A 26,777-nucleotide genomic window follows, 5' to 3' on the forward strand; every position below is an offset into this window, starting at 1 on the left:
GTGTGAGACTGGGAGGGGAACTTGGAGGTGATGGTGTTCCCCATGTTCCTGCTGCCCTTGTCCTTCTCGGGGAGGCTGGAGGTTGTGGCTTTGGGAGGAAGTGTCCAAGACGCTCATTGCCAGCTCAGTGTGCCATTCCCAATTCCCATCGGTCCGCCATTGGCAGCTGTGCCTTCAGTTGCTTGGGGGACCCCAAGCTCTGGAATTCCCTCCCTAAACCTCTCCCCCTCTGCGTCCGTCTCCCCCTCTCGCTCTGCGTCCGTCTCCCCCTCTCGCTCTGCGTCCGTCTCCCCCTCTCGCTCTGCGTCCGTCTCCCCCTCTCGCTCTGCGTCCGTCTCCCCCTCTCGCTCTCCGTCCGTCTCCCCCTCTCGCTCTCCGTCCGTCTCCCCCTCTCGCTCTCCGTCCGTCTCCCCCTCTCGCTCTCCGTCCGTCTCCCCCTCTCGCTCTCCGTCCGTCTCCCCCTCTCGCTCTCCGTCCGTCTCCCCCTCTCGCTCTCCGTCCGTCTCCCCCTCTCGCTCTCCGTCCGTCTCCCCCTCTCGCTCTCCGTCCGTCTCCCCCTCTCGCTCTCCGTCCGTCTCCCCCTCTCGCTCTCTGTCTCTCCTTCCTCAAGATGCTCTTTGAAGTTGAGCTCTATGAATAACCTGTTCCGAATATCTCCTGAACTGGCTCAGGGGTCAGATTCTGTCCGAGTTACACTCCTGACCTTGGGATGCACAGGTGTTTGTTTGAATCGAGGCTCAGTAAACAAACTAACAATGTCGACAACATATAAATGGCAAATTTTTATTGATAAAATCGAAAACCAGAATGTAAAACTGAGGCTAACTAAGAGCACCCATGTATCCAGATAATTGCCTGGTAATGGAGTTGGCGTGGAATATTTCATCCCATAGAAAAGTCCAGTCAGGTATGTCCCAGTGGTTCAATATGACGACACCCTGAAATAATAAAACAAGATTACACAGAATTATTAACTAGTTCCAGCAGAGAAACAGTCATTCAGCCCATCCGCTCCATGCTGGTGTTTCTGCTCCACACCAGCCTCCTCCCACCCCACCCCCTTCATCCCAACAGCCCCCACACCGCCCCCATCTCCTTCTATTCCTTTCTCTTATCCAGCTTCTTCCCCCCTCCTTAAATACATTGATACTATTCATCTTAACTACTCCCCCTGGGAGCGAGTCCCACATTCTCCCCACTCCCCGTGGGAGCGAGTCCCACCATTCTCCCCACTCCCCGTGGGAGCGAGCCCCACATTCTCCCCACTCCCTGTGGGAGCGAGTCCCACATTCTCCCCACTCCCCGTGGGAGCGAGTCCAACATTCTCCCCACTCCCCGTGGGAGCGAGTCCCACATTCCCCCACTCCCCTGGGAGCGAGTCCCACATTCCCCCCACTCCCCGTGGGAGCGAGTCCCACATTCCCCCCACTCCCCGTGGGAGCGAGTCCCACATTCCCCCACTCCCCGTGGGAGCGAGTCCCACATTCCCCCACTCCCCGTGGGAGCGAGTCCCACATTCCCCCCACACTCCCCGTGGGAGCGAGTCCCACATTCCCCCCACTCCCCGTGGGAGCGAGTCCCACATTCTCCCCCACTCCCCGTGGGAGCGAGTCCCACATTCCCCCCACTCCCCGTGGGAGCGAGCCCCACATTCTCCCCACTCCCCGTGGGAGCGAGTCCCACATTCTCCCCACTCCCCGTGGGAGCGAGTCCCACATTCTCCCCACTCCCCCTGGGAGCGAGTCCCACATTCTCCCCACTCCCCGTGGGAGCGAGTCCCACATTCTCCCCACTCCCCGTGGGAGCGAGTCCCACATTCTCCCCACTCCCCGTGGGAGTGAGCCCCACATTCTCCCCACTCCCCGTGGGAGCGAGCCCCACATTCTCCCCACTCCCCGTGGGAGCGAGCCCCACATTCTCCCCACTCCCCGTGGAGCGAGCCCCACATTCTCCCCACTCCTCGTGGGAGCGAGCCCCACATTCTCCCCACTCCCCGTGGGAGCGAGCCCCACATTCTCCCCACTCCCCGTGGGAGCGAGCCCCACATTCTCCCCACTCCCCGTGGGAGCGAGTCCCACATTCTCCCCACTCCCCGTGGGAGCGAGTCCCACATTCTCCTCACTCCCCGTGGGAGCGAGTCCCACATTCTCCTCACTCCCCGTGGGAGCAAGACCCACATTCTCCCCACTCCCTGGATAAAGAGGTTTCTCCTGAATTCCCGATTGGATTTATTAGTGACTGTTGAATATCGATGGCCCCCCGAGCTCTGGTTTCTCTTCCACAAGTGGAAACATCTTTTGATTGACCCTATGGTAACCCCTTTCGTCATTTTAAAGACCAGACTCAGAGCTCTCAGGAGCAAATGCTTCACATCTTGTCCCTCTCTCACTGTCACAACACCAACCTGGTCAATCCGGCTGTTCCACCTCCGGCTTCAACATTTCCTTCATCACCCCCCAAAGGGTCAGGATTTAGAACAGCGAATTCATGTCGATTCTGAGCCATTTCATTGTCTCTGTCACTGGGATCGCGACAACCAAAACATCTGTTTAAACAACACACACAACTGAGAATGTGACAAAGTGTTCCCCATGTCAGGGGAAGCTGGATATACCTGAGGGAGAAAGGATTTGGTGAAGGGGTAAGATACACAGTGGGTGGGAGGAGTCTCTTGGCAGCAGAAACTTCATCACAGAGCAGGTGGGCCGAATGGCCTGTTTCTCAGCTTCTATTTATTTGTGATTCTACATCTGTTCCAGATTTCTAAATTTTGTATGGAATGTCTCATATACAGGCCAGAGAGAGAGGTGGGCTCAGAGAGATTATCCAGATACAGGACAGAGAGAGGGGGGCGGGCGGGCGAGAGAGAGAGAGAGAGAGAGAGAGGGGGGGGGGGGGGGGCGGGCCAGAGGGGGGGCGGTGGAGGGGGGGGCCCCAGAGAGGGGGGGGCCCCAGAGAGGGGGGGGCCCCAGAGAGGGGGGGGCCCAGAGAGGGGGGGGGCCCAGAGAGGGGGGGGCCCAGAGAGGGGGGGGGCCCAGAGAGGGGGGGGGGCCCCAGAGAGGGGGGGGCCCCAGAGAGAGGGGGGGGGCCCAGAGAGGGGGGGGGGGCCCAGAGAGGGGGGGGCCCCAGAGAGGGGGGGGCCCCAGAGAGGGGGGGGCCCCAGAGAGGGGGGGGCCCCAGAGAGGGGGGGCCCCAGAGAGGGGGGGGCCCAGAGAGGGGGGGGCCCAGAGAGGGGGGGCCCAGAGAGGGGGGGGCCCCAGACAGGGGGGGGGCCCAGACAGGGGGGGGGCCCAGACAGGGGGGGGGCCCAGACAGGGGGGGGGCCCAGACAGGGGGGGGGCCCAGACAGGGGGGGGGCCCAGACAGGGGGGGCCCCAGAGAGGGGGGGGGCCCAGAGAGGGGGGGGCCCCAGAGAGGGGGGGGCCCCAGAGAGGGGGGGCCCCAGAGAGGGGGGGGGCCCAGAGAGGGGGGGGGGGGCCCAGAGAGGGGGGGGGGCCCAGAGAGGGGGGGGGCCCCAGAGAGGGGGGGGCCCCAAAAAAGGGGGGCCCCAAAAAAGGGGGGGGCCTCAGAGGGGGGGGCGCGAGAGGGGGGGGGCAGAGGGGGGGGGGCAGAGAGGGGGGGGGGCAGAGAGAGGGGGGGCAGAGAGGGGGGGGCAGAGAGAGGGGGGGCAGAGAGGGGGGGGCAGAGAGGGGGGGCAGAGAGGGGGGGGCAGAGAGGGGGGGGCAGAGAGGGGGGCAGAGAGGGGGGGGGCAGAGAGGGGGGGGGCAGAGAGGGGGGGGGCAGAGAGGGGGGGGCAGAGAGGGGGGGGCAGAGAGGTGGGGGGGCAGAGGGGGGGGCAGAGGGGGGGGGGCAGAGAGGGGGGGGCAGAGAGGGGAAGGCAGAGAGGGGGGAAGGCAGAGAGGGGGGAAGGCAGAGAGGGGGGGCAGAGAGGGGGGGGGCAGAGAGGGGGGGCAGAGAGGGGGGGGCAGAGAGGGGGGGGCAGAGAGGGGGGGGCAGAGAGGGGGGGGCAGAGAGGGGGGGCAGAGAGGGGGGGGCAGAGAGGGGGGGGCAGAGAGGGGGGGGCAGAGAGGAGGGGGCAGAGAGGGGGGGGCAGAGAGGGGGGGGGTAGAGAGGGGGGGGGCAGAGAGGGGGGGGGCAGAGAGGGGGGGGGCAGAGAGGGGGGGGGCAGAGAGGGGGGGGCAGAGAGGGGGGGGGCAGAGAGGGGGGGGCAGAGAGGGGGGGGCAGAGAGGGGGGGGCAGAGAGGGGGGGGGCAGAGAGGGGGGGGGCAGAGAGGGGGGGGCAGAGAGGGGGGGCAGAGAGGGGGGGGCAGAGAGGGGGGGGGCAGAGAGGGGGGGCAGAGAGGGGGGGGCAGAGAGGGGGGGGCAGAGAGGGGGGGGCAGAGAGGGGGGGGCAGAGAGGGGGGGGCAGAGAGGGGGGGGCAGAGAGGGGGGGGCAGAGAGGGGGGGGCAGAGAGGGGGGGCAGAGAGGGGGGGGCAGAGAGGGGGGGCAGAGAGGGGGGGGCAGAGAGGGGGGGGCAGAGAGGGGGGGGCAGAGAGGGGGGGCAGAGAGGGGGGGCAGAGAGGGGGGGGCAGAGAGGGGGGGGCAGAGAGGGGGGGCAGAGAGGGGGGGGCAGAGAGGGGGGGCAGAGAGGGGGTGGCAGAGAGGGGGGGGCAGAGAGGGGGGGGCAGAGAGGGGGGGGCAGAGAGGGGGGGCAGAGAGGGGGGGGCAGAGAGGGGGGGGCAGAGAGGGGGGGGCAGAGAGGGGGGGGCAGAGAGGGGGGGCAGAGAGGGGGGGGCAGAGAGGGGGGGGCAGAGAGGGGGGGGCAGAGAGGGGGGGGCAGAGAGGGGGGGGCAGAGAGGGGGGGGCAGAGAGGGGGGGCAGAGAGGGGGGGGCAGAGAGGGGGGGGCAGAGAGGGGGGGGCAGAGAGGGGGGGGCAGAGAGGGGGGGCAGAGAGGGGGGGGGCAGAGAGGGGGGGGCAGAGAGGGGGGGGCAGAGAGGGGGGGGGCAGAGAGGGGGGGGGGGCAGAGAGGGGGGGGGCAGAGAGGGGGGGCAGAGAGGGGGGGGGCAGAGAGGGGGGGGGGCAGAGAGGGGGGGGGCAGAGAGGGGGGGGCAGAGAGGGGGGGGGCAGAGAGGGGGGGGCAGAGAGGGGGGGGCAGAGAGGGGGGGGCAGAGAGGGGGGGGGCAGAGAGGGGGGGGCAGAGAGGGGGGGGGCAGAGAGGGGGGGGCAGAGAGGGGGGGGCAGAGAGGGGGGGGGCAGAGAGGGGGGGGGCAGAGAGGGGGGGGGCAGAGAGGGGGGGGGCAGAGGGGGGGGGGGCAGAGGGGGGGGGGGCAGAGGGGGGGGGGCAGAGAGGGGGGGGCAGAGAGGGGGGGGCAGAGAGGGGGGGCAGAGAGGGGGGGAGGGAGTGATCTCCCCAGGTACAGGTGTAAGAGTAAGAAAGAGGGGGGGTTTAGAGAGACCACCCAAATACAGGACTGAGAGAGTTAGAGAGAAAGAGAAAGAGAGAGAGAGAGAACAGATACAGGAGTGAGTGAGAGAGGGAGTTCTGGAGACCATCCAGAAATAATACTGAGAGAGAGGGTTAGAGACACCCCCCCCCCGCCCCCCCACAGATACAGGAGTGTGAGAGAACAGAGTTAGAGAGACCACCCCAGATACAGGAGCGTGAGAGAGAGCAGGTTAAGGAGACCACCCAGATACAGGAGCGTGAGAGAGAGCAGGTTAAGGAGACCACCCAGATAAGGAGCGTGAGAGAGCCAGTGGACATTATCTACTTGAATTTCTAGAAGGCCTTTGACAAGGTGCGACACTGGAGGCTGCTGAGTAAGATCAGAGCCCATGGTGTCGGAGGCAAGGTACCAGCATGGATAGAAGATTGGTTGAGTGGTAGAAGGCAGAGAGTGGGGATAAAGGGGTCTTTTTCAGGATGGCAGCCAGTGACTAGTGGAGTTGCGCAGGATCCACAACTTTTTACTTTATATATCAATGATCTCGATGAAGGAATTGAGGGCATTGTGGCTAAGTTTACAAATGAGACAAAGATAGGTGGAGGGACAGGTAATATTGAAGAGGCGGAAGGACAGGTTAGGAGAGTGGGCAAAGAAGTTGCAGAGGGAATACAACGTGTGAGGTTATAAACTTTGGTGGGAAGAACAGAGGCATAGACTATTTTCTAAATGGGGAGAGAATTCAGAAATCGGAATCGCAAAGGGACTTGGGAATCTTAGTTCAGGATTCTCTTAAGGTTAATTTGCAGGTTCAGTCTGAGGAAGGCAAATGCAATTCATTTCGATAGGACTAGAATACAAAAGCAGGGGTGTCCTGCTGAGGTTTTATAAATCAGATCACGTTTAGAATATTGCGAGAAACTTTGGGCCCCGTATCTAAGGAAAGATGTGCTGGCTTTAGAGGGTTCAGAGGAGGTTCACGAGAATGATGCCGGGAATGAAAAGCTGAATGTACGAGGAGAGTCTGAGGACTCTGGGTCAGTACTCGATGGAGTTTAGAAGGCGAGGGGGGGAATCGCATTGAAACTTACAGAATAATTAAAGACCTTGATAGAGTGGACGTGGGGAAGATGTTTCCATTAGTGGGAGAGACTAGTATCCGAAGGCACAGCCTCAGAGTAGAGGGGCGACCCTTTAGAATCGAGACGAGGAGGAATTTCTTCAGCCAGAGGATGGTGAATCTATGGAGTTCATTGCCACAGAAGGCTGTGGAGGCCGGGTCACTGAGTGAATTTAAGACAGAGACAGATAGGTTCTTGATTGGTAAAGAGATCAAAGGTTACTGGGAAAAGGCGGGAGAATGGAGTTGAGAAACTTATCAGCCATGATGGCATGCTGGAGCAGCCTCAATGGGCAAAATTACCTAATTCTGCTCCTATATCCTATGGTCTTATAGAGGGCAGTGGAGGTAGGGTCATGGAGTACTTTAATTTTGGAGTTAAACAGATTTCTATTGATAAGGAAGTCAAAGGGTATTGAGGGTAGGTAGTCGTGTGAGAAAACAGGAAAATAAAATTGAGGCCACTGTCAAGTTCGCCATTAAGTGGTCAAATGGTGATGCAGGGTTGAGGAGCTGAATGGCCTACTCCTGTTCCGAATTTCTAAGTTCCTGTGTCTTGGATTAGCAGAACAAACTGGACACAGTACTCAATGTTTGGTCTGACCCACGCTCCACTTACATTTCAGCAAGATTTCTTTCCTCTTATTCTCCGAGCAAATTGCAATGAAGGCCAACATCCCATTTACCTTGCCGGCTGTTTGCAGTACCTGGATGTTAACTTGGTGATTGGTGTACAAATCCCTCCAAATGTCATTCATTGGCCTCTCAGCTTTTCCATTCTTCCAAACCATTTCCCACATTGTACTCCATCTGCCACCATTATTTCCTGATGTGGAGATGCTGGCGTTGGGCTGCTGTGGGAGATCCTCTCCACTTTGAGCCGGCGCTGTGCAGTATTGGTGGCACACACCAGTCCGACGGCTACCACCGACACCGCAAACCGCTGGCTCAAAGCGGAGAGGATCTCCAAGAAGGTCGTGCATATCGCCACTCACCTGATGAAGGAGCAGCACTCCGAAAGCTCGTGATTCCAAATAAACCTGTTGGACTTTAACCTGCTGTTGTGTGACTTCTTACTGTGCCCGTTATTTCCCGATTATTGAACTGGCCAAGATCTGTTTGCAGCCTCGGTGTCCTCCTCACAGCTTACTCTCCCACCCAACTTTCTATCGTCAGTAAACTTGGACACATCGCACTCTCTCCCCTGATCACAATCATTGATATGGATTGTGATTAGCTGAGGCTCCAGCACTGATCCCGGCAGCACCAGTTACATCCTGCCAACCAAAAATCACCCATTTGTTCCTCCTCTGTTTCTGTCCACTCACCAATCCTCAATCCATGCTCTATTACCCCCAATCCCCTGAGCCCATGTCTTGCGGAACAACCTATTGTGTGGCACCTTATCAAATACCTTCTGAAATTCCAGATACATTCCTCATCCACTGGTTCTCCCAGTGGGATAATATTCGCTCCTTTCCAATCCACGGGGACTGTTCAGCAGCAAAAGGATGACAAGCTGGAAGTGACTGGTTAACGCTGCTCAATGATAGGGTGGATTGAAGCATCCTCACAGCTCAGTAAATGGACAGTTCTGGAGTTCAGCAACATTGAACAAACATTATAAACCAAAAACAGGATCCCAATGGAAACAGTGGAACATTCTGGAACTCACCGTCTTTGTCGCTTTTGGAATATGTAAATCCCAATTCCAGCAACAACAAAAACAACAACAAGAATTCCGAATCCCAATCCAACTCTTGCTCCAGTAGAGGGTCCAGGTCCTAGAGACAGAACGAAGCCATTAACAGACTGGGACACACTCACAAACTAACAGCAGAGACCTTCAGCACCGAGTGTTTCAGAACCGTCCCCAGTACAGACAGATCCCTGGTTAATTCTAGTCCTGGAGGGGTGTGGGAGGTGAGTTACTAATAACTCCACACACACACCAGGCACTCCCCCAGCACTATCCCTCCAACACTATACCTCCCCAGCGCTGTCCCTCCAATGGCACCACGCTCCCCCAGCGCTGACCCTCCCATGAGGCCGAGCTCCCTCAGCGCTGTCCCTCCCATGGGGCCGAGCTCCCCCAGGGCTGACCCTCCCATGAGGCCGAGCTCCCCCAGCGCTGACCCTCCCATGAGGCCGAGCTCCCTCAGCGCTGTCCCTCCCATGGGGCCGAACTCCCCCAGGGCTGACCCTCCCATGAGGCCGAGCTCCCCCAGCGCTGACCCTCCCATGAGGCCGAGCTCCCCCAGCGCTGTCCCTCCCATGAGGCCGAGCTCCCCCAGAGCTGACCCTCCCATGAGGCCGAGCTCCCCCAGGGCTGTCCTGATGAAGCGTTGCCTCGATATTTCCCACCTTAACTGCAGAGTGAATTGACCCCATGACCGTTGGGTTGAGGGGAGTGCGCTGAACCCACTGAACCACAGCTGTTATCCAAGGTGACATTATTAAGTTTCACAGAGTGATACTTTGGGTGGGTGACACAGTGGTTAGCACTGCTGCCTCACAGTGCCACAATCCAGGGTGTCTGTCTGTGTGGGGTCTGTGCATTCCCCCCGTGTCAATGTGGGTTTCCTCCGGGTTCTCTGGTCTCCTCTCACAGACCAAAAGGTGCGCTGGTTAGGTGGATTGCCCATGGTACACTGTGTGGTGTGCGTGCGTATGTGTGTATATGTCCTGTGATGGACCACGTCCCATCCTGGGTTTATCCTGCCTGGTGCCCAGCGTCTGTACAGATAGGCTCCGACTTGGTGGAAGTGGTTCACTGAAAGTGAAGTGAAGTTACCTTGGGTTGTGTTGAATTGTTGCTGATCAACTGCAGGAGCTTCACTTGGGCCTGGGGCTAGACAAACTGGAAAAGAAAACATTCCCGTTGAAATGTGAAATAGATCCAGCCTTTATCTTCCACGTTTCCTCCATTCAGGTCATCCTATCCTGAAACCCTCATCTGTGCCTTGGTTACCTCCAATGTTCTCCTGGACAGTGTCACATTCCACCCTGTGTAATCTTCAGCTCCCCCAATACTCTGCCTCATTCATTCCTTAACTCACACCAAGCCGCTTTCCCATCCCCCCATGTTACCCACTGACCGCCATCAACCCCAATCCAACAACACCTCCATCTTAAACTTCACATCCTCGCCTTCTAACCCTTTGATAGTCTCTTTGTCTCTCCATCTCTGTAACCTCCTCCAGCCCTATATCCCTCCCTATGTAACCTCCTCCAGCCCTATATCCCTCCCTATGTGACCTCCTCCAGCCTCGACACCCCTCCCTACCTCTGTAACCTCCTCCAGCCCCTGAACCCTTCCCTATCTCTGTAACCTCCTCCAGCCCCTACAACCCTCCCTATCTCTGCAACCTCCTCGAGCCCCTACAACCCTTCCTATCTCTGTAACCTCCTCCAGCCCCTACAATCCTCCCTATCTCTGCAACATCCTCCAGCCCCTACACCCCTTCCTATCTCTGTAACCTCCTCCAGCCCCTACAATCCTCCCTATCTCTGCAACATCCTCCAGCCCCTACAACCCTCTCTATCTCTGTAACCTCCTCCAGCCCCTACACCCCTCTCTATCTTTGTAACCTCCTCCAGCCCCTACAACCCTCCCTATCTCTGCAACCTCCTCCAGCCCCTACAACCCTCCCTATCTTTGTGACCCACATTGCGATCCTCCAAGTTCCCCGTTCATTGAGAGTTTTCAATTGGTGAAAGTTGCAGAAATATCCAAATGGGAAAGAAATCTACAGAACTGAGGGGAAGAGCGGGCAATGGGGATTAACTGAATAGCTCTTCCCAAGAGATGGCACAAGCCCGATGGGCCGAGTGACCTCCCTTCTATGCTCAGAGTCTCGATCACCACTCCCACTGATGACCTAAAGACAGTCGTCCCATTTATTTACTCAAATATTGAGTGGGGTAATGTCATCCCCAAAAGTCAGCTGACTTGGGGATGCCAAATCTGATTGGATGTATTCCTGCAGTCTCATCACATGACCTCCTGCCACCCCTCCCCCACCCCCCTGCCATTGGTTGGCCTGATACTCTGCCCAAACCTTCGACAGTGAGTTTAAGCAATGCTCTGAAACTCATGAGGAGGTTGGAGACTGGGACGGTGTTTTCATGAGGCTAACATCTGAGGAACAGAGGGATTTGAAAATGAGGGCGAGGGTTGTAAAACTGAGGGACACGTGTCATCTCAGGACATTAAATCACATCATTAACAGGATCCTTAAGATAGGAATCGCCAGCTCCGAATGGTCAGGTGAACGGTGTAAAGCCAGAAATGTCTTCAGCTCAGAGAGGCTCACAGAGAGATCATTAATTAATTCTCAAACGGGGGCATCATTGACAAGACCGGTATTTATTGTCTATCCCGAGACACTCACCCTTGTGAAGTTGTTGATGGGTTTTCTTCCTGAACCATTTCAGGGACTGGCATCCTGTGATTTTGGGGGTGTTGGGGTAGTGGAATTAATCAAGCAGCAATTCTCAGCGCCTAATCATAGAATCCCTACAGTACAGAAGGAGGCCATTCGCCCCATCGAGTCTGTACCGACACAATCCCACCCAGGCCCTATTCCCGTAACCCCACACATTTACCCTGCTAATCCCCCTTTCAATTTAGCATGGCCAATCAACCTAACCCACACATCTTTGGAGGGCGCGAGGAAACCGGAGCACCCGAAGGAAACCCACTCAGACACGGGGAGAACGTGCAAATCCACACAGACAGTGAGCTGAGGCCGGAATTGAACCTGGGTCCCTGGCGCTGTGAGGCAGCAGTGCTAACCACTGTGCCACCGTGCCGTCCCAACGCTGGAGGGTTTTCACATAAAGTAAACGTGACCGGGAATGTTCATCACCCTGCAATTTCTAGATGAAAATGAGAAGCTGCTGAGGGGGAAACAAGCATTTGGTGCAGAGCAGGAGGACATGCAGATTCTTTACAACTCACCATCATCTGAACTGAGTTCAACACGAACTGACTCAGAGGTTGTTGCATTTCCAACTTCTAGATATAGACCCTTGTTGAATGGACATGGTTGATGTAATTCATAGATGCACACCTCATAAACACTTTCATTAAAAGTTGCTCTAAAGTTCTTGGTGCAATTTGTGCCATTGCAAATTATATGTTGAAACATGTGGATTCCACATTGCAGGACAGGTTTCTGATCCGCAGTTACACGTCTATCCCTCAGTACTTTTGCTAGTCCTCCGGTCGACACTAAGAAATAGAAGAAATAGCTTTCAGGCAACTTACATAGAACAGTACAGCACAGAACAGGCCCTTTGGCCCACCATGTTGTGCCGAGCTTTATCTGAAACTTTTCACTAGTTTAAATCACATAATAAGAGCTGGAAGATCCCCTTCAGCCCCTCAGGTCTGCTTGACCCTTGAATGTGATTGTGGCTAAATTCTGCCCCAACTCCATCTTCCCAACCTATCCCAAAAATCCATCGACCTCAGTCTTCAATACACTCAGTGACGCAGCATCCACAATCCTCTGGGGGAGATAAATCCAAAGATTCCCAACCCTCGGAGTGAAAACATTTCTCCTCACCTCAGTCCTAAATGGTTACTTTTCACAGTAAATTCATTGCAGTGTGAATGTAAGCCTACTTGTGACGAATAAATAAACTTTATTTTTTAACTTTATGGTATTACATTATTACATCCTGACTCCCCAAATCCCATCCACCATCCACAAGGACACAAGTCAGGAGTGTGATGGAAAACTCCCCGCTCGCCTGGATGGGTGCAGCTCCAACAACACTCGAGAAGCTCGACACCATCCAGGACAAAGCAGCCCCGCTCGATCGACACGATAACCACAAACACTCACTCCCTCCACCACCGACGCTCAGTAGCAGCAGTGTGTACCATCTACAAGATGCGTTGCAGCAATTCACCAAAGATCCTTAGACAGGACCTTCCAAACCCACAACCACTTCCATCTAGAAGGACAAGGGCAGCAGGTAAATGGGAACACCACCACCTGCAAGCTTCCTTCCAAGCCACTCACCATCCTGACTTTTGATTTGATTTATTATTGTCACATGTATTAACATCGTGAAAAGTATTGTTTCTTGCGCGCTATATAGACTAACATACCGTTCATAGAGAAGGAAACAAGAGTGCAGAATGTAGTGTTACAGTCATAGCTAGGGTGTAGAGAATGATCAACTTAATGCAAGGTAAGTCCATTCAAAAGTCTGACGGTAGCAGGGAAGAAGCTGTTCTTGAGTCGGTTGGTACGTGGCCTCAGACTTTTGTATCTTTCTCGCGAAGGAAAAAGGTGGATGAGAGTACATTCCTGTTCTCTGTCTCGTCATTGTTTGAGATCCGACCCACTACAGTGGTGTCGTCAGCAAACTTGAAAATCGAATTGGAGGGGAATTTGGCCACACAGTCATAGGTGTATAAGGAGTATAGTAGGGGGCTGAGAACACAGCCTCGTGGGGCACCGGTGTTGAGGATAATCATGGAGGAAGTGTTGTTGCCTATCCTTACTGATTGTGGTCTGTGAGTTAGGAAGTTTAGGATCCAGTCGCAGAGGGAGGAGCCGAGCCCAGGCCATGGAGTTTGGAGATGAGTTTCGTGGGAATAATGGTGTTGAAAGCTGAGCTGTAATCAATAAATAGGAGTCTGACATAGGTGTCTTTGTTATCTAGGTGTTCCAGGGTTGAGTGCAGGGCCAGGGAGATGGCGTCTGCTGTGGACCTGTTGCGGCAGTAGGCAAACTGTAGTGGATCCAAGTAGTCTGGGAGGCTGGAATTGATTCCATGACTAACCTTTCGAAGCACTTCACAATGATGGATGTCAGAGCCACCGGCCGATATGTATTAAGGCTGCCTGACTTTTCTTTGGTACTGGGATGATGGTCATTTTCTTGAAACAGGTAGGGACCTTAGATTGTTGTAAAGAGAGGTTGAAGCTGTCTGCGAATATCCCCGCCAGCTTAACCGCGCAGGATTTGGGTGCTCGTCCGGGTACCCCATCCGGGTACCCCATCCGGGCCAGTCGCTTTCCGTGGGTTGACCTTCGAGAAAGTTGCTCCAACATCTGTAATGGTGACCCCAGATACAGGTTCATCCAGAGCTTCCAGGGTGGAGGGGACGCTCTCACTGACCTCTTGCTCAAAACGGGCATAGAATGCATTGAGCTCAAAAAGGAGGGGTGCGTTGGAGCCGGCGATTTTACATGCCTTCATCTTGTAGCCTGTTATGTCTTGCAGACCTTGCCATAGTCGGCGGGGGTCGGTGTGGCTAGCCTGGGACTCTAGCTTGGTCCGGTACTGTCTTTTGGCATCTTTGATGGATCTCCTTGGATCGTATCTGGCTTTCTTGTATCGGTCAGTGTCGCCTGACGTGAACGCCTCAGACCTGTACTTCAGCAAGCAGTGGATATCCCTGTTCAGTAAGAAGTCTCACAACACCAGGTTAAAGTCCAACAGGTTTATTTGGCAGCACTAGCTTTTTGGAGCCCCAAGCCCCTTCTTCAGGTGAGTGAGGACTCGTGTTCACAAACCGGGGATATAAAGACACAAACTCAATTTACAAGATAATGGGTGGAATGTGAGTCTTTACAGGTAATCAAGTCTTAAAGTTTCAGACAATGTGAGTGGAGAGAGCATTAAGCACAGGTTAAAGAGATGTCACCGTCATACCGAACAGAACGGATTACTGCAAAGAAGTGTACCGACAACTGAATTCTTTAACCTGTGCTTAACCCTCTCTCCACTCACATTATCTGAAACTTTAAGACTTGATTACCTGTAAAGACTCGCATTCCACCCATTATCTTGTAAATTGAGTTTGTGTCTTTATATCCCCGGTTTGTGAACACGAGTCCTCACTCACCTGAAGAAGGGGCTTGGGGCTCCGAAAAGCTAGTGCTGCCAAATAAACCTGTTGGACTTTAACCTGGTGTTGTGAGACTACTTACTGTGTTTACCCCAGTCCAACACCGGCATCTCCACATTATCCCTGTTCATCCATGGTTTCCGGTTGGGGAACACGCAGATTTGCTTCTTTGGCACAGTCTTCTATACACTAATGAAGTCAGTTACTGTAGTGGCCTACTTATTCAGGCTGGTTACAGAGTTTTTAAATGCTGACCAGTTCACTGACTCCAAGCAGTGCCGTAGGAGATCATCCGATTCCTCAGACCAACATTGCACGACTCTCTTTGATGGATTCTCCCGCTTCAGTTTTTGCTTGTAAGCCGGGAGCAGGAGCACAGCCTTGTGGTCTGATTTACCAAAGTGCGGGCGGGCGATAGAGCGGTAGGCATGTTTGATATTTGTGTAGCAGTGGTCTAGGATGTTTGGGCTTCTTGGAAATATATCACCGTTCCTTCGCAGTCGCTGGGTCAAAATCCTGGAATTTCCTCCCTAATGGCATTGTGGGTCAACCCACAGCACGTGGACTGCGGCGATTCAAGACGGAAGCTCACCGCCACCTTCTCAAGGGCAACTAGGGATGGGCAATAAATGCTGGCCAGCCAGCGACGCCCATGTCCCACGAATGAATTTTTAAAAACTCACTTTCGTGCGCTCTACGTATGCATCAAGCTCAGAACATGAGCAAAGAGCTCGGCCACTACTTGCAATATTGCGGATAAGGCCAATCTCATAGGTCATTTAAGGTGACATGGTGACAGTGCTTAGCACTGCTGCTCACAGCGCCAGGGACCCAGATTCGATTCCAGCCTTGACTGACTGTCTGTGTGGAGTTTGCACATTCTCCCAGTGTCTGCGTGGGTTTCCACCGGATGCTCTGATTTCACACTCCAAAGACATGCAGGTTAGTGGATCGACAATGCTAAATTGCCCCTTAGTGTCCAAAGATGTGTAGGTTAGGTGGATTGGCCATGGTGAATGCGCAGGGTTACGGGGATAGGGCAAGGGTATGAGTGGGATGTTCTTTCGGAGAATCGGTACAGACTCACCAGACCAAAGGGCCTCTTTCTGCACTGAAGGGATTCAATGGCGCTATATGAATCCCAGTGTGATTGTTGAAACTCAAAACTAAATGTCCACTGTTAGACGTGTTTCCGTGATTCTTCAGCAAGTGCTGTCCAACTTGAATGTGCTAACAACGACCCGAAATAAAGAATTTAAGAGAATCAATGGAGCTCAGACCATAGCTCATTGACACTTCCTGGAAGCAACACACATTCATACACAGGGACCGATTCTCTACAAACAAAAAGAATATGTTCCGTCAGTGAACCACAGGAAACCCGGGGAGACCACAGTTCCCCCTGCTTTCCCCACAGCAACACCTCAGCCAATCAGAGTCCCTTGCCAACCAATCGGCACCATTTTCTCCTGCAGCACAAGTTGCAGAGTTTGAAATTTGCCATTCTTGCATTTGTCATGATGAGAGCAAGATGAAAAACTTCAGCGATGCATCTCTTTTCGACAACAAAACATGGTGTTAATGACACCTACAAGCAGAAGGCACAGGAAAAAGACAAACATAAGTTTGGAGAACACCAACAGGGAATTTAGAAGAAAGTTCTTTTACCCAGAGGATGGGGAGAATGTGGGACTCGCTCCCACGGGGAGTGGGGAGAATGTGGGACTCGCTCCCACGGGGAGAATATGGGACTCGCTTCCATGGGGGAGTGGGGGAGAATGTGGGACTCGCTCCCACGGGGAGTGGGGAGAATGTGGGACTCGCTCCCACGGGGAGTGGGGAGAATGTGGGACTCGCTCCCAACGGGGAGTGGGGAGAATGTGGGACTCGCTCCCAACGGGGAGTGGGGAGAATGTGGGACTCGCTCCCAACGGGGAGTGGGGAGAATGTGGGACTCGCTCCCATGGGAATTTTTTTTTTAAATCACTGGTGGGACCTGTTGTTGGCTGGCCAGCATCTATTACCCATCCCTAGTTGCCTTTGGAGGGCAGTTAAGAGTCAACCACATTGCTGTGACTCCGGAGTCACATGTAGGCCAGACCGAGAAAGGATAGCAGATTTCCTTCTATGGACGGAGAAAGAATGGCTACAACAGTGATTTAACAACAGTAATGGCAATAGTGGCTTTAAAATGGCTATTCTGGCTGAGAACTAAGCATGCTGGGAATTGTGGTCAATTTATAGATTAAAACCAGATACAGGTGGTAAAGAGGCTCTGGTCTGGGAGCTGCGATCTGAAGCTTCCTGTGTTGGTCAGATCAGGGAAGTTGTTTACATTAACTGAGACATTGTGGCTCTGAGTTTTATGGCTGCTATGCATGGGACATGTAAAATGAACTAAGCATCATGGCATCATTTGAGTTGGTACTAGAAGTGTTAATTAAAGAAATAATTGAATTACTGTCCTTGTTGGTCTCATTAAACTGGAATGCTTGGAAGGTGTTTAAATTGAAGCTGTATAACACTTCCCTAAAGGACATCAGTGAACCAGATGGGATTTTCCGACAATCGTTTCATGGTCATCAGTAGATTCTTAATTCCAGATTTTTTTTTATAGAATTCAAGTTCCATCATCTGCCATAATGGGATTCAAACCCAGGTCCCCAGAACATTAGCTGTGTTTCTGGATTAATAGTCTAGCAGTAATACCATTGGGCCATTGCTCCTGCGGGGAGTGGGAAGAATGTGGGACGCGCTCCCACGAGGCGTGGGGAGAATGTGGGATGCGCTCCCATGAGGCGTGGGGAGAATGTGGGACGCGCTCCCACGAGGCGTGGGGAGAATGTGGGACGCGCTCCCACGAGGCGTGGGGAGAATGTGGGACGCGCTCCCACGAGGCGTGGGGAGAATGTGGGACGGGCTCCCACGAGGCGTGGGGAGAATGTGGGACGCGCTCCCATGAGGCGTGGTTGAGGTGAATAACATTTATGTATTTAAGGGGGAAGCTGGATAAATACATGAGTGGAAAAGGAATAGGAGATGGTGATGGCGGGAGGGGGTGGAAAAATGAAGTGGGTGGGTGAGAGGCATGTGGAGCGGCAACACTGGCATGGAGCAGATGGGCTGAATGGCCTGCTTCTCTGCTGGAACATACTGTGGGTAAGATCATATTGAAATACAGTGATACACTTGAACAATGATCCTGTAATGATGTCAGGGGGTCTGTGTGTATATTCACTCTGAACCTTGCAATGATATCCGCTGTGTGGCTGGTGAACAGTTAATAAGTTGTTGCTGGGTCATATTTTCTCTGATAATTGGGAATTAGGGAGTAATCACTTTACTCATGTATTTGTTGTATTTAGTTTTATTGGAGCATGGAACTTCAAACTGGATAATAGAACACAGTATCTCGGCAAGCTAAATTTAAAATTCTAAAGGAAGATCCCAATCCAGTCTTGCTGTGGAAATGATTCAAAGGGAAAAGAGATGGATTGGATTTCCCCAGATTAATATTTCATACATAACTAACATTCCCTACATTGTTACAAACCTGATACCGGTGCCGTGAGACTTGCTCCGATTATGCACAGGAGGAGACATTGCTGCAAATAAAACAAAATGAGAAAGTAAATATTTAGGTTTCAAGTCAGATAAATGTTGATATTGAATCAAGTAGAAACATTCAGAGCACCGCACTGTCAGAGGGTCAGTCCTGAGGGAGTGTCGCACTGTCAGAGGGTCAGTACTGAGGCAGTGCCGCACTGTCAGAGGGTCAGTACTGAGGGAGTGCCGCACTGTCAGAGGGTCAGTACTGAGGGAGTGCTGCACTGTCAGAGGGTCAGTCCTGAGGGAGTGCTGCACCGTCAGGGGGTCAGTCCTGAGGGAGTGCTGCACCGTCAGGGGGTCAGTACTGAGGGAGTGCTGCACTGTCAGAGGGTCAGTACTGAGGCAGTGCCGCACTGTCAGAGGGTCAGTACTGAGGGAGTGCCGCACTGTCAGAGGGTCAGTACTGAGGCAGTGCCGCACTGTCAGAGGGTCGGTACTGAGGCAGTGCCGCAGAGTGGTTGAATTGGTGTAAACTCTCTATGCCAACTGATCATTTCCAATAAGTTGACAGTAATGGAGAGGAGACCCAGAATAATAGTGCTGCTTGGGATGGAACATTTCAGTTACAAAGAGGGGTTAGATAGGCTTGGGTTGTTTACGTTGGGGGAAGAGAAGCCGGAGGGGTGAGCTGATCGAGGTGTACAAGATTATGAGGCACAGTAAGAAGTCTCACAACACCAGGTTAAAGTCCGACAGATTTATCTGGTATCACGAGCTTTCGGAGCGCTGCTCCTTCATCACTAACCTGGTGTTGAGACTTACTGTGCCCACTCCAGTCCAACGCTGGCATCTCCAAGATTATGAGGGACATGACAGAGTGCATAAGGTTCAGCTGTTCCCCTTTGTTGAAGGGTTAGCCATGAGGGGACATAGGTTCAAGGTGAGGGGCAGGAGGTTTATGGGGCATCTGAGGAAAAACCTTTTTACCCAGAGGGTGGTGACAGGCTGGAACGCTCTGCCTGGGAGGGTGGTAGAGATGGGATGCCTCACATCCTTTAAAAAGTACCTGGATGAGTACTTGGCACATCATAATATTCAAGGCTATGGGCCAAGTGCTGGCAAATGGGATTTGATGGGAGGTCAGGTTTTTCTCGCATGTCAGTGCAGACTCAAGGACCTCTTCTGCACTTTCTGATTCTAGCAGCACATGGGACCAGAGTCAAATATTCACTCAACAACCGACAACATCTGCATCAAAAACTAATACAACCCATTCCCTCATTCCAAACACAAACATCCCATTCCTTCATTCTGACTATCTTAAAACATGTGGAGATGCTGGCGTTGGACTGGGGTAAATACAGTAAGAGTTTTAACAGCACCAGGTTAAAGTCCAACAGGTTTATTTGGTAGCAAATGCCATTAGCTTTCGGAGCGCTGCTCCTTCGTCAGATGGAGTGGAAATCTGCTCTCAAACAGGGCATACAGAGACACAAAATCAAGTTACAGAGCATTAAGCACAACCTTAATGCTCCCTCCACTCACATTATCTGTATCTCTAAGATCTGTTGGCTGTAGAGATTTGCATTCTAATCAGTATTCTGTAACTTGATTTTGTGACTCTGTGCCCGCATTTGGCCCATATCCCTCTGTACACATCTTACCCCTGTAACTATCTAAATGCTTTTTAAAAGACAAAATTGTACCCGCCTCTACTACTACCTCTGGCAGCTTGTTCCAGACACTCATCACCCTGTGTGAAGAAATTGCCCCTCTGGACACTTTTGTATCTCTCCCCTCTCACCTTATGCCTTCTAGTTTTGGACTCCCCTGCCTTTGGGAAAAGATATTGATTATCTAGCTGATCCGTGCCCCTCATTATTTTATAGACCTCTATAAGATCACCTTCTTAAATGTTATGTGGGTCGCTGCCTCCGCCACTCTTTCAGGCAGTGAGTTCCAGGCTCCCTCCACCCTCTGGGTGAAAACGTTTTTCCTGGAACAGGAAAGATGGGCTGAATGGTCTCCTCCTGTATCAGTCTGTAAGTTTGCACTATACACTGGGAATGCTACATAGAATTCAGATGAACCCATATTCAGGTAACAGGCCACACTCACACCTGTTCTGTCACATGGTGTTGGGAATTGAAATTCCCCTGGCATGGTCAGCTCACTGACATTCCCAATAACATTCCTCAGGATAGTCTCATCCCAGTCAATCTAATTAAGTCGATATCGAATTCAATCAACACTCAGAGTGCAGTGGGATGTTTGGAGGGGAGAATGGGATTGAACACGAGGTGTAAATATAGTTAAAACAATCACAAAGACAAGAAGATGACAGGTGCGATTTTCCCCCAAGAATTCTAGGGGCCCAAAGGGTGGGAATACGGGAGGTTCGCCCACTTATTTTTTGGGTGAGCGTTATGCAGTCGGGGAGTGGGGGCTAATCCCGCTCGAGAGGCCGGCATCAGATTACTGAGGGGGTCATTATGTATGTCCTGTCCTAACCCCTCTCTCCCCGAACATTGCCAGCCCCAAACCCCCCCACTCCCCAATTACCAGATCCAATCCGCCCCCCTCCCCCCCATGGCTGGCCCCACCACTAGCCCCCACCCCCCATGCAGAGTTCCCCCTTCCCTCCCATCTACTCCACCTTCCCTGCATGTCAGGCTCCTGCCCCCTCAGGCATTGCTCAGTGCCCAGGGGGCATTGCTCCGCCCCCACCTTCGGGGAGGATGGGTCTCTGTCCCCATCAGCGAGGCTAGCACACCTGGGCCCCATTGCTGGGGACCATCATGACCCCTGGTGGTGGTGGACCTCCACCGGACGATACCGTCCCAGACTCAGTAAAGAGATTTAAATCAGGTTCTGAATACAGTACTCAGCCCGAGAAAACGGCAGCCGACAATTCTCCAAGCTTCCCCAACACCGTTCACACTCAGGATAACGGGATCACAAACCTTGGGAAACAATGTGCTCCTCGTGTTCTATCCAATATAAGACAGAGATTCCCAGTGAATGGTGACTGGGAGACAGAGAGAGAGACACCTTCTCCGTCCCAGGTTCAGGTCGGAGGTAGAATCCTAAAAAGAGTGGGATGTAAACAGCTTCCTTTTTAAACTGGGACTGCGAAACACGGGTTTGGAATGAAAAGGATGCAGCTAATTCTTCTACAAAACTAAAAAAAACTCTTGCAGGCGCTAATTAAACCCTAATTAAAGGGAGAATGAAGCTGGGACTATAAAGCATCAGAGTGAGTCAGCTGGAGACAGGTCAAGAGCTGGGCGGGAACTTGTGGAATGACAGCCTGGAAAAATTCAGCCCCACTCACAACCCCACCCCTCCGCCTCGCGGAAATGCCCTCCGTGCCTTTTTCTACCGCACGGAGGCGTTTCCTGTGCGGGCTGCTGCTGCACACCTTCCACTACCGCCTCCTCGCCTGCCGCCCGGATACACCTTGGCGGGCCTTGTTGCCGCCGGGCGGCGGAGGTCCCCGCTGGAGGTCCCTCTACGGAGGGATCTCCCCCAATTACGTCGGGGACCTGGGGTGGAGGGTGATGCATGCAGCAGTTCCGCACAACCGTAGGATTCACTGGTTCACGGGCTCCGAAGACTGCCCTTTCTGCGGCCTTGTGGAGTCCGTGGACCATGTCTATGTTTTGTGTCTTAGGCTGCACTCCCTTTATGTTTTCCTAAAGAACCTTTTGTTGATGTTTTGTTTGCACTTCAGTCCCACGCTCCTGATCTACGGACACCCGGTGCGGAGAGGGGAGGGTCGGGATGGCGACCTCCTCGTGAACCTGCTCCTGGGCCTGGCGAAACGCGCCATTTACCGGTCCAGGCTGCGGGCGATCGAGGGGGCCGTCCATCCTGACTGTCTGCCCCTCTACCGCGGCTACGTTCGCGGCCGGGTGTCCCTGGAGAGGGAGCATGCGGTGTCCACGGGCGCGGTTGACGCTTTCCGCGCCCGCTGGGCACCGCAGGGGTTGGGGTGCATTATTGACCCTAATAATCACATTTTAATTTGATGTTTTTAAGTTTCCTTTGTACTTTGATTTCTGTTCGGGCTGTTCCCCCTCCTTTTTGGGGAGCTGCCCCTTTTACTTTGTCCTGATTTAATCTGAGTTTGTTTACTTGGTTTGGTTTGACCTGAAAAGAGGACAACCCCACCCCTTGCTCTCTCTCCCGCTATCCCTGTAAGTTTCCCCCCTTCCAATATTTCCCCAATTGCCCCTTTTGAAAGTTCCTGTTGAATCTGCTTCCACCGCCCTGTCAGGCAGCGCCTTCCAGATCACAACAACTCGCTGTGTGTCCAAAATAAAATTCTCATCTCCCACCTCCTCTGGTTCTTTTCCTGATTTTCTTCAATCTGTGTCCCCTCTGGTTACTGAGCCTCCTGTCACTGGAAACACTTTCTCCTCATTCACTCCACTCAATCCCACCCTCATCATTTTGAACGCCTCGATTCAATTGGAATATTCCGCATGTTCATAAAAGCAAAGAAATTGTATCAGGAGGAACTCGACACCCGCAAGCAACCATTCAATATCAGGAAATTGACAACAGATTTACCTCAATGTGAGAAATATACTCGTAAATATATCCGATCTATTAAATAATAAAGAAAACATGAACTGGGAACGTCACGTCAATTGGAACTCAGTTGATATTTTAGATTAAACCAACTCTTGTTGTGAAATACCATGTATCAATCCACCGCCTCCAGCAACAACATCTTTCCACTTTGTGTCAACAATGCAGGAACTAACCAGCAACTGTTGCTGGTTTGGAATATTCCAAAAACAATGAATTAATTGTCAAATTAAATCCGAAAATCCATCGGTTTGAGGGAAAACCGCTCTCAGAAAATCAGGATTGATTCAACCCGATATATTCATTCTTCAATAAATGTTTCAGTCCAAAGCGCGGGCTCTCAACACACCAACTTGAATAAAATATCTAAAACATCTGAGACATCGATTACATTTATCTGGATACAACAAATATAATTAATTTAGAAGCGGCTATTTTTGAACAGGAGACAGATACAATCACTGCATTGAACAAGATACAGGGGGTGCTTTGTTACAAAGTTTCTGGGTATCATTTAATTCCCCCCTGAAGGTTACTGATCGGGGATCTATTGACAATAACCGGTGAAATGTTGAATTTGGACAAACGTGACTGGGTCCTTTCCTGAAATTAACAGTAACTGTCAAGCCCGGGACCACTAGAACCGGAGCACATGAAGCACAGCTCCTGTAAACTTTCTCAAATTACAAAATGCATCTCCAAAATAACAACACCGATACCATCACCCCCTCCCCCTCCCGTGTGACTGTGATAGGAGGACGAGTTGTTGTCACATCAGATGAACTGATCTCGCAGCATCATCACTCTGAAGGGTGTGGTTAACAATGATCTAAACTTTCAGCAATGAAAACCATCGCAACGAAAGCAATCTGATCGAAATCAAAAGCAGAGAAATTATTTAAATTTATAATACAAGAAACCCCGGTAGGAAACACTGGGAGCACACTGTACAATTCTGCTCTGGATATTCAGAGACACTGGGAGCACACAGTACAATTCTGCTCTGGATATTCAGAGACACTGGGAGCACACTGTACAATTCTGCTCTGGATATTCAGAGACACTGGGAGCACACTGTACAATTCTGCTCTGGATATTTAGAGACACTGGGAGGACACTGTACAATTCTGCTCTGGATATTCAGAGACACTGGGAAGACACTGTACAATTCTACTCTGGATATTCAGAGACACTGGGAGGACACTGTACAATTCTGCTCTGGATATTCAGAGACACTGTACAATTCCGCTCTGGATATTCAGAGACACTGTACAATTCTGCTCTGGATATTCAGAGACACTGGGATGAGGTTGAATCAGGATTCCTGAGGATGATAAATAAACTGAGGTTCTAACTCTCAGTGAAGACTGACCAAACTGGAACGCCATTCTCTGGGAAAAGGGCAGTCTGGCGTAAGGAATTATTCCGGGAAGATGTTTCTATTACTGGTGCATGTCTGTGTGTTTGTGTGTGTGTGCGTGTGTGTGGAGGGGATGGGGACAATTAGAGGTATCAATATTGAATAATCCCTAAAAAATCCAGTGGGGAATTCAGGGGAAACCTCTTTCATCAGAAATTGGGGAGAATATGGGACTCCATTGATGCACTTTGGAAGAAGAAACAGGACAAGGGAGTATTTAATGAATGGCAGGACACTTGGAAGCTCAGAGGAACAGATGGATATTGGGATATTTATTCACAGATCCCTGAAGGTGGCAGAGCACATGAATAGGGTAGTTAAGAAGGCATATGGGACACTTGGTTTTACCAGTGATGCAATAGAATGGAGGCGATGCTTGGAGCTGTTGGTTGGTCCACAGCTAGAGAGTGTGTGCAGTTCTGGTCACCTCACTATAGGAAGGATGTGGTAACACTAGAGGGGGTACAGAGGAGGTTCACCCGGATGTTGCCTGGGATGAAGCATTTGAACTTTAAGGAGAGGCTGGATAGGCTTGGATTGTTTTCTTTAGAGCAGAGAAGGCTGAGGAGGGGACATGATTGAGGTGTATAAGATTATGAGGGGTATGGACTGGGCGAGTCGGGAGCAGCTGTTCCCTTGGTTCAGGGGTCAATCACGAGGGGGCAGAGTTTTAGGGCAAGCGGCTGGAGATTCAGAGGGAATTTGAGAAAAAAAGTCACAGAAAGTATTGGATGAACACTTGAAGTATCGGAATATTCAAGGATCTGGGACAAGTGCTGGAAAATGGGATTAGCGTGACTTCAGGGGTAGTTACTGTTGATGTAGACTCAATGGGCCGAAGGGCCTTTTCCGCGCTGAAAAAAAACACGAACCGGTTTTAAACAAGTTAATTTCAGCGATAATATCCAAACACCACTGCAATCTCGGTTTCAAGTTTCAATTCACACATTTCATTCCGAGCAATTTCCACATTGCAAAATATTGTTCTTGGTGTCTTATGTACAAACATTTACCTCTCATTCGCAACATAACGCTGCAGAATTTCTCACACACATTGCACTCCGCAAAGACAAGATTACTGTCGCACATTGTGATTGGAATTCATTACCAACCCAAACACACAGCGTATAACCAATGGATCGCTACATTTCCGAACGGTGTTTCAATGTCCCATCACTTGTGGGATACCCTCTCACTGACACTCACTGTCACACTACAGTCTCAAATCTGGATTACTTCCTTAACCAAATTAACCACCAGAAGAGAGAGAAAAATCCACCTTTAGAAATAACCATTTAACAATTGAAATATTCCACATTCTAAGAAAAGCAATCACGTCACATTAACACTATCAGGAAGAACCAAGTCTGTGACACACCGTGTAAGAAGTTTAACAACACCAGGTTAAAGTCCAACAGGTTTATTTGGTAGCAAACCTGTTGGACTTTAACCTGGTGTTGTTAAACTTCTTACTGTGTTTACCCCAGTCCAACGCCGGCATCTCCACATCATGACTACCATACTCACCGTGCACAGAACATGGTTCCGATCTTGGTAACAGCCCCGATATTTACACATTCTGCAACAATTTCATCTAAAGGCCGGGGTTTAAACCCCGGGGTTTAAATAATCAATTTAAATAAGATATCTTGTACGTAATATATATTATACATAATGTATCCATGAAAGCGATATTTTCATCACCACAAACACGTCCGATTCAGTTTAAAACGTGTTCAGCTGCCTGTAGTAAATACATGTTCAAATACACCAGATCTGCCTAATAATGAGCAAACGAATAACTTGTCAAACACATTAGCTTGTTTACAATCCTAGTTAAAGCTTTATATTAAACGGATTCTACTTGTGAAATACAATGGACCAATCCACCATCTAGATTTATAGTTTCAATCAGGGCTCAATCTTCACACTTCAAATCATCGAAAGTTGCAGAAAATCAACTGTTTCACCAGCCTGTCTGTCTCAGCTTGCACAGTTCACACAGAGATCATTAACTACAACACAAATCTCACAGAGTGCGGGAAATCATTATGATCTTTTTAACACCCTGATAAACATACACCCTGCAGCCGAAAGCGTGGGCTTGACACAACACAACTGAAATAAACATTTAAACGCATGGCTGATATAATACATCAACAAAAAACACATTTATTCATTCATTTACAACCCTTCTCTTTTTCACAGGAGTTGGGTTGAACAAGGTACAGGGAGAGCGTCACTGCAGAGATTCTGGGTGTAGTTTACTCTATAATTACCCCATGAAGGTTAATTATCAAGGATCTGTTCATAATTAGCAGTGAAATAAATTCTCTGGACACACGTGACTGGATCCTTTCCTGAAATTAACAGTAACTGTCAAGCCCGGGACCACAAGAACCGGAGCACATGAAGCACAGCTCCTGTAAACTTTCTCAAATTACAAAATACACCTCCAAAATAACAACACCGATACCATCACCCCCTCCCCCTCCCGTCCCTTTTCCCCAGAGTGTAAACATACACAGCTCCCCCAGAACATTGTGAGGGGGAAATCGGAGTCCACAATTTAATCCGAATCTCGCAACAGGTAACCGGGGTGTGACTGTGATAGGAGGACGAGTTGTTGTCACATCAGATGAACTGATCTCGCAGCATCATCACTCTGAAGGGTGTGGTTAACATTGATCTAGACTTTCAGCCGTGAAATCACAGCAACGACAGCACTTTGATCGGAATCAAAAGCAGAGCAGTTACTGAAATTCACAGAACAAGAAACCCCGGTAGGAAAA

General features: G+C 51.7%; 1 protein-coding gene across 2 annotated transcripts in view; it reads right to left on the reverse strand.

Moving 5' to 3' along the window:
- Positions 1-770: 770 nt before the first annotated feature.
- The window catches only part of LOC144485969 (uncharacterized), a 186,157-nt gene continuing 160,150 nt past the window's right edge, over positions 771-26,777 (reverse strand). Inside the window, exons 3-8 of one of the 2 annotated variants that reach the window (XM_078204045.1) lie at positions 17,974-18,025; positions 11,509-11,781; positions 9,340-9,405; positions 8,221-8,329; positions 2,405-2,545; positions 771-938 (exon numbers count right to left, since the gene is read on the reverse strand). In XM_078204045.1, coding sequence (XP_078060171.1) covers positions 923-938; positions 2,405-2,545; positions 8,221-8,329; positions 9,340-9,405; positions 11,509-11,698 — 522 coding nt within the window. In that variant the 5' untranslated portion in view covers positions 11,699-11,781; positions 17,974-18,025 and the 3' untranslated portion in view covers positions 771-922. The remainder of the gene's footprint in view (positions 939-2,404; positions 2,546-8,220; positions 8,330-9,339; positions 9,406-11,508; positions 11,782-17,973; positions 18,026-26,777) is intronic. The other variant, XM_078204044.1, reaches the window with a different exon arrangement.

Source organism: Mustelus asterias, unplaced genomic scaffold (genome assembly GCF_964213995.1).
Source record: "Mustelus asterias unplaced genomic scaffold, sMusAst1.hap1.1 HAP1_SCAFFOLD_257, whole genome shotgun sequence".
NCBI lineage: Eukaryota > Metazoa > Chordata > Chondrichthyes > Carcharhiniformes > Triakidae > Mustelus > Mustelus asterias.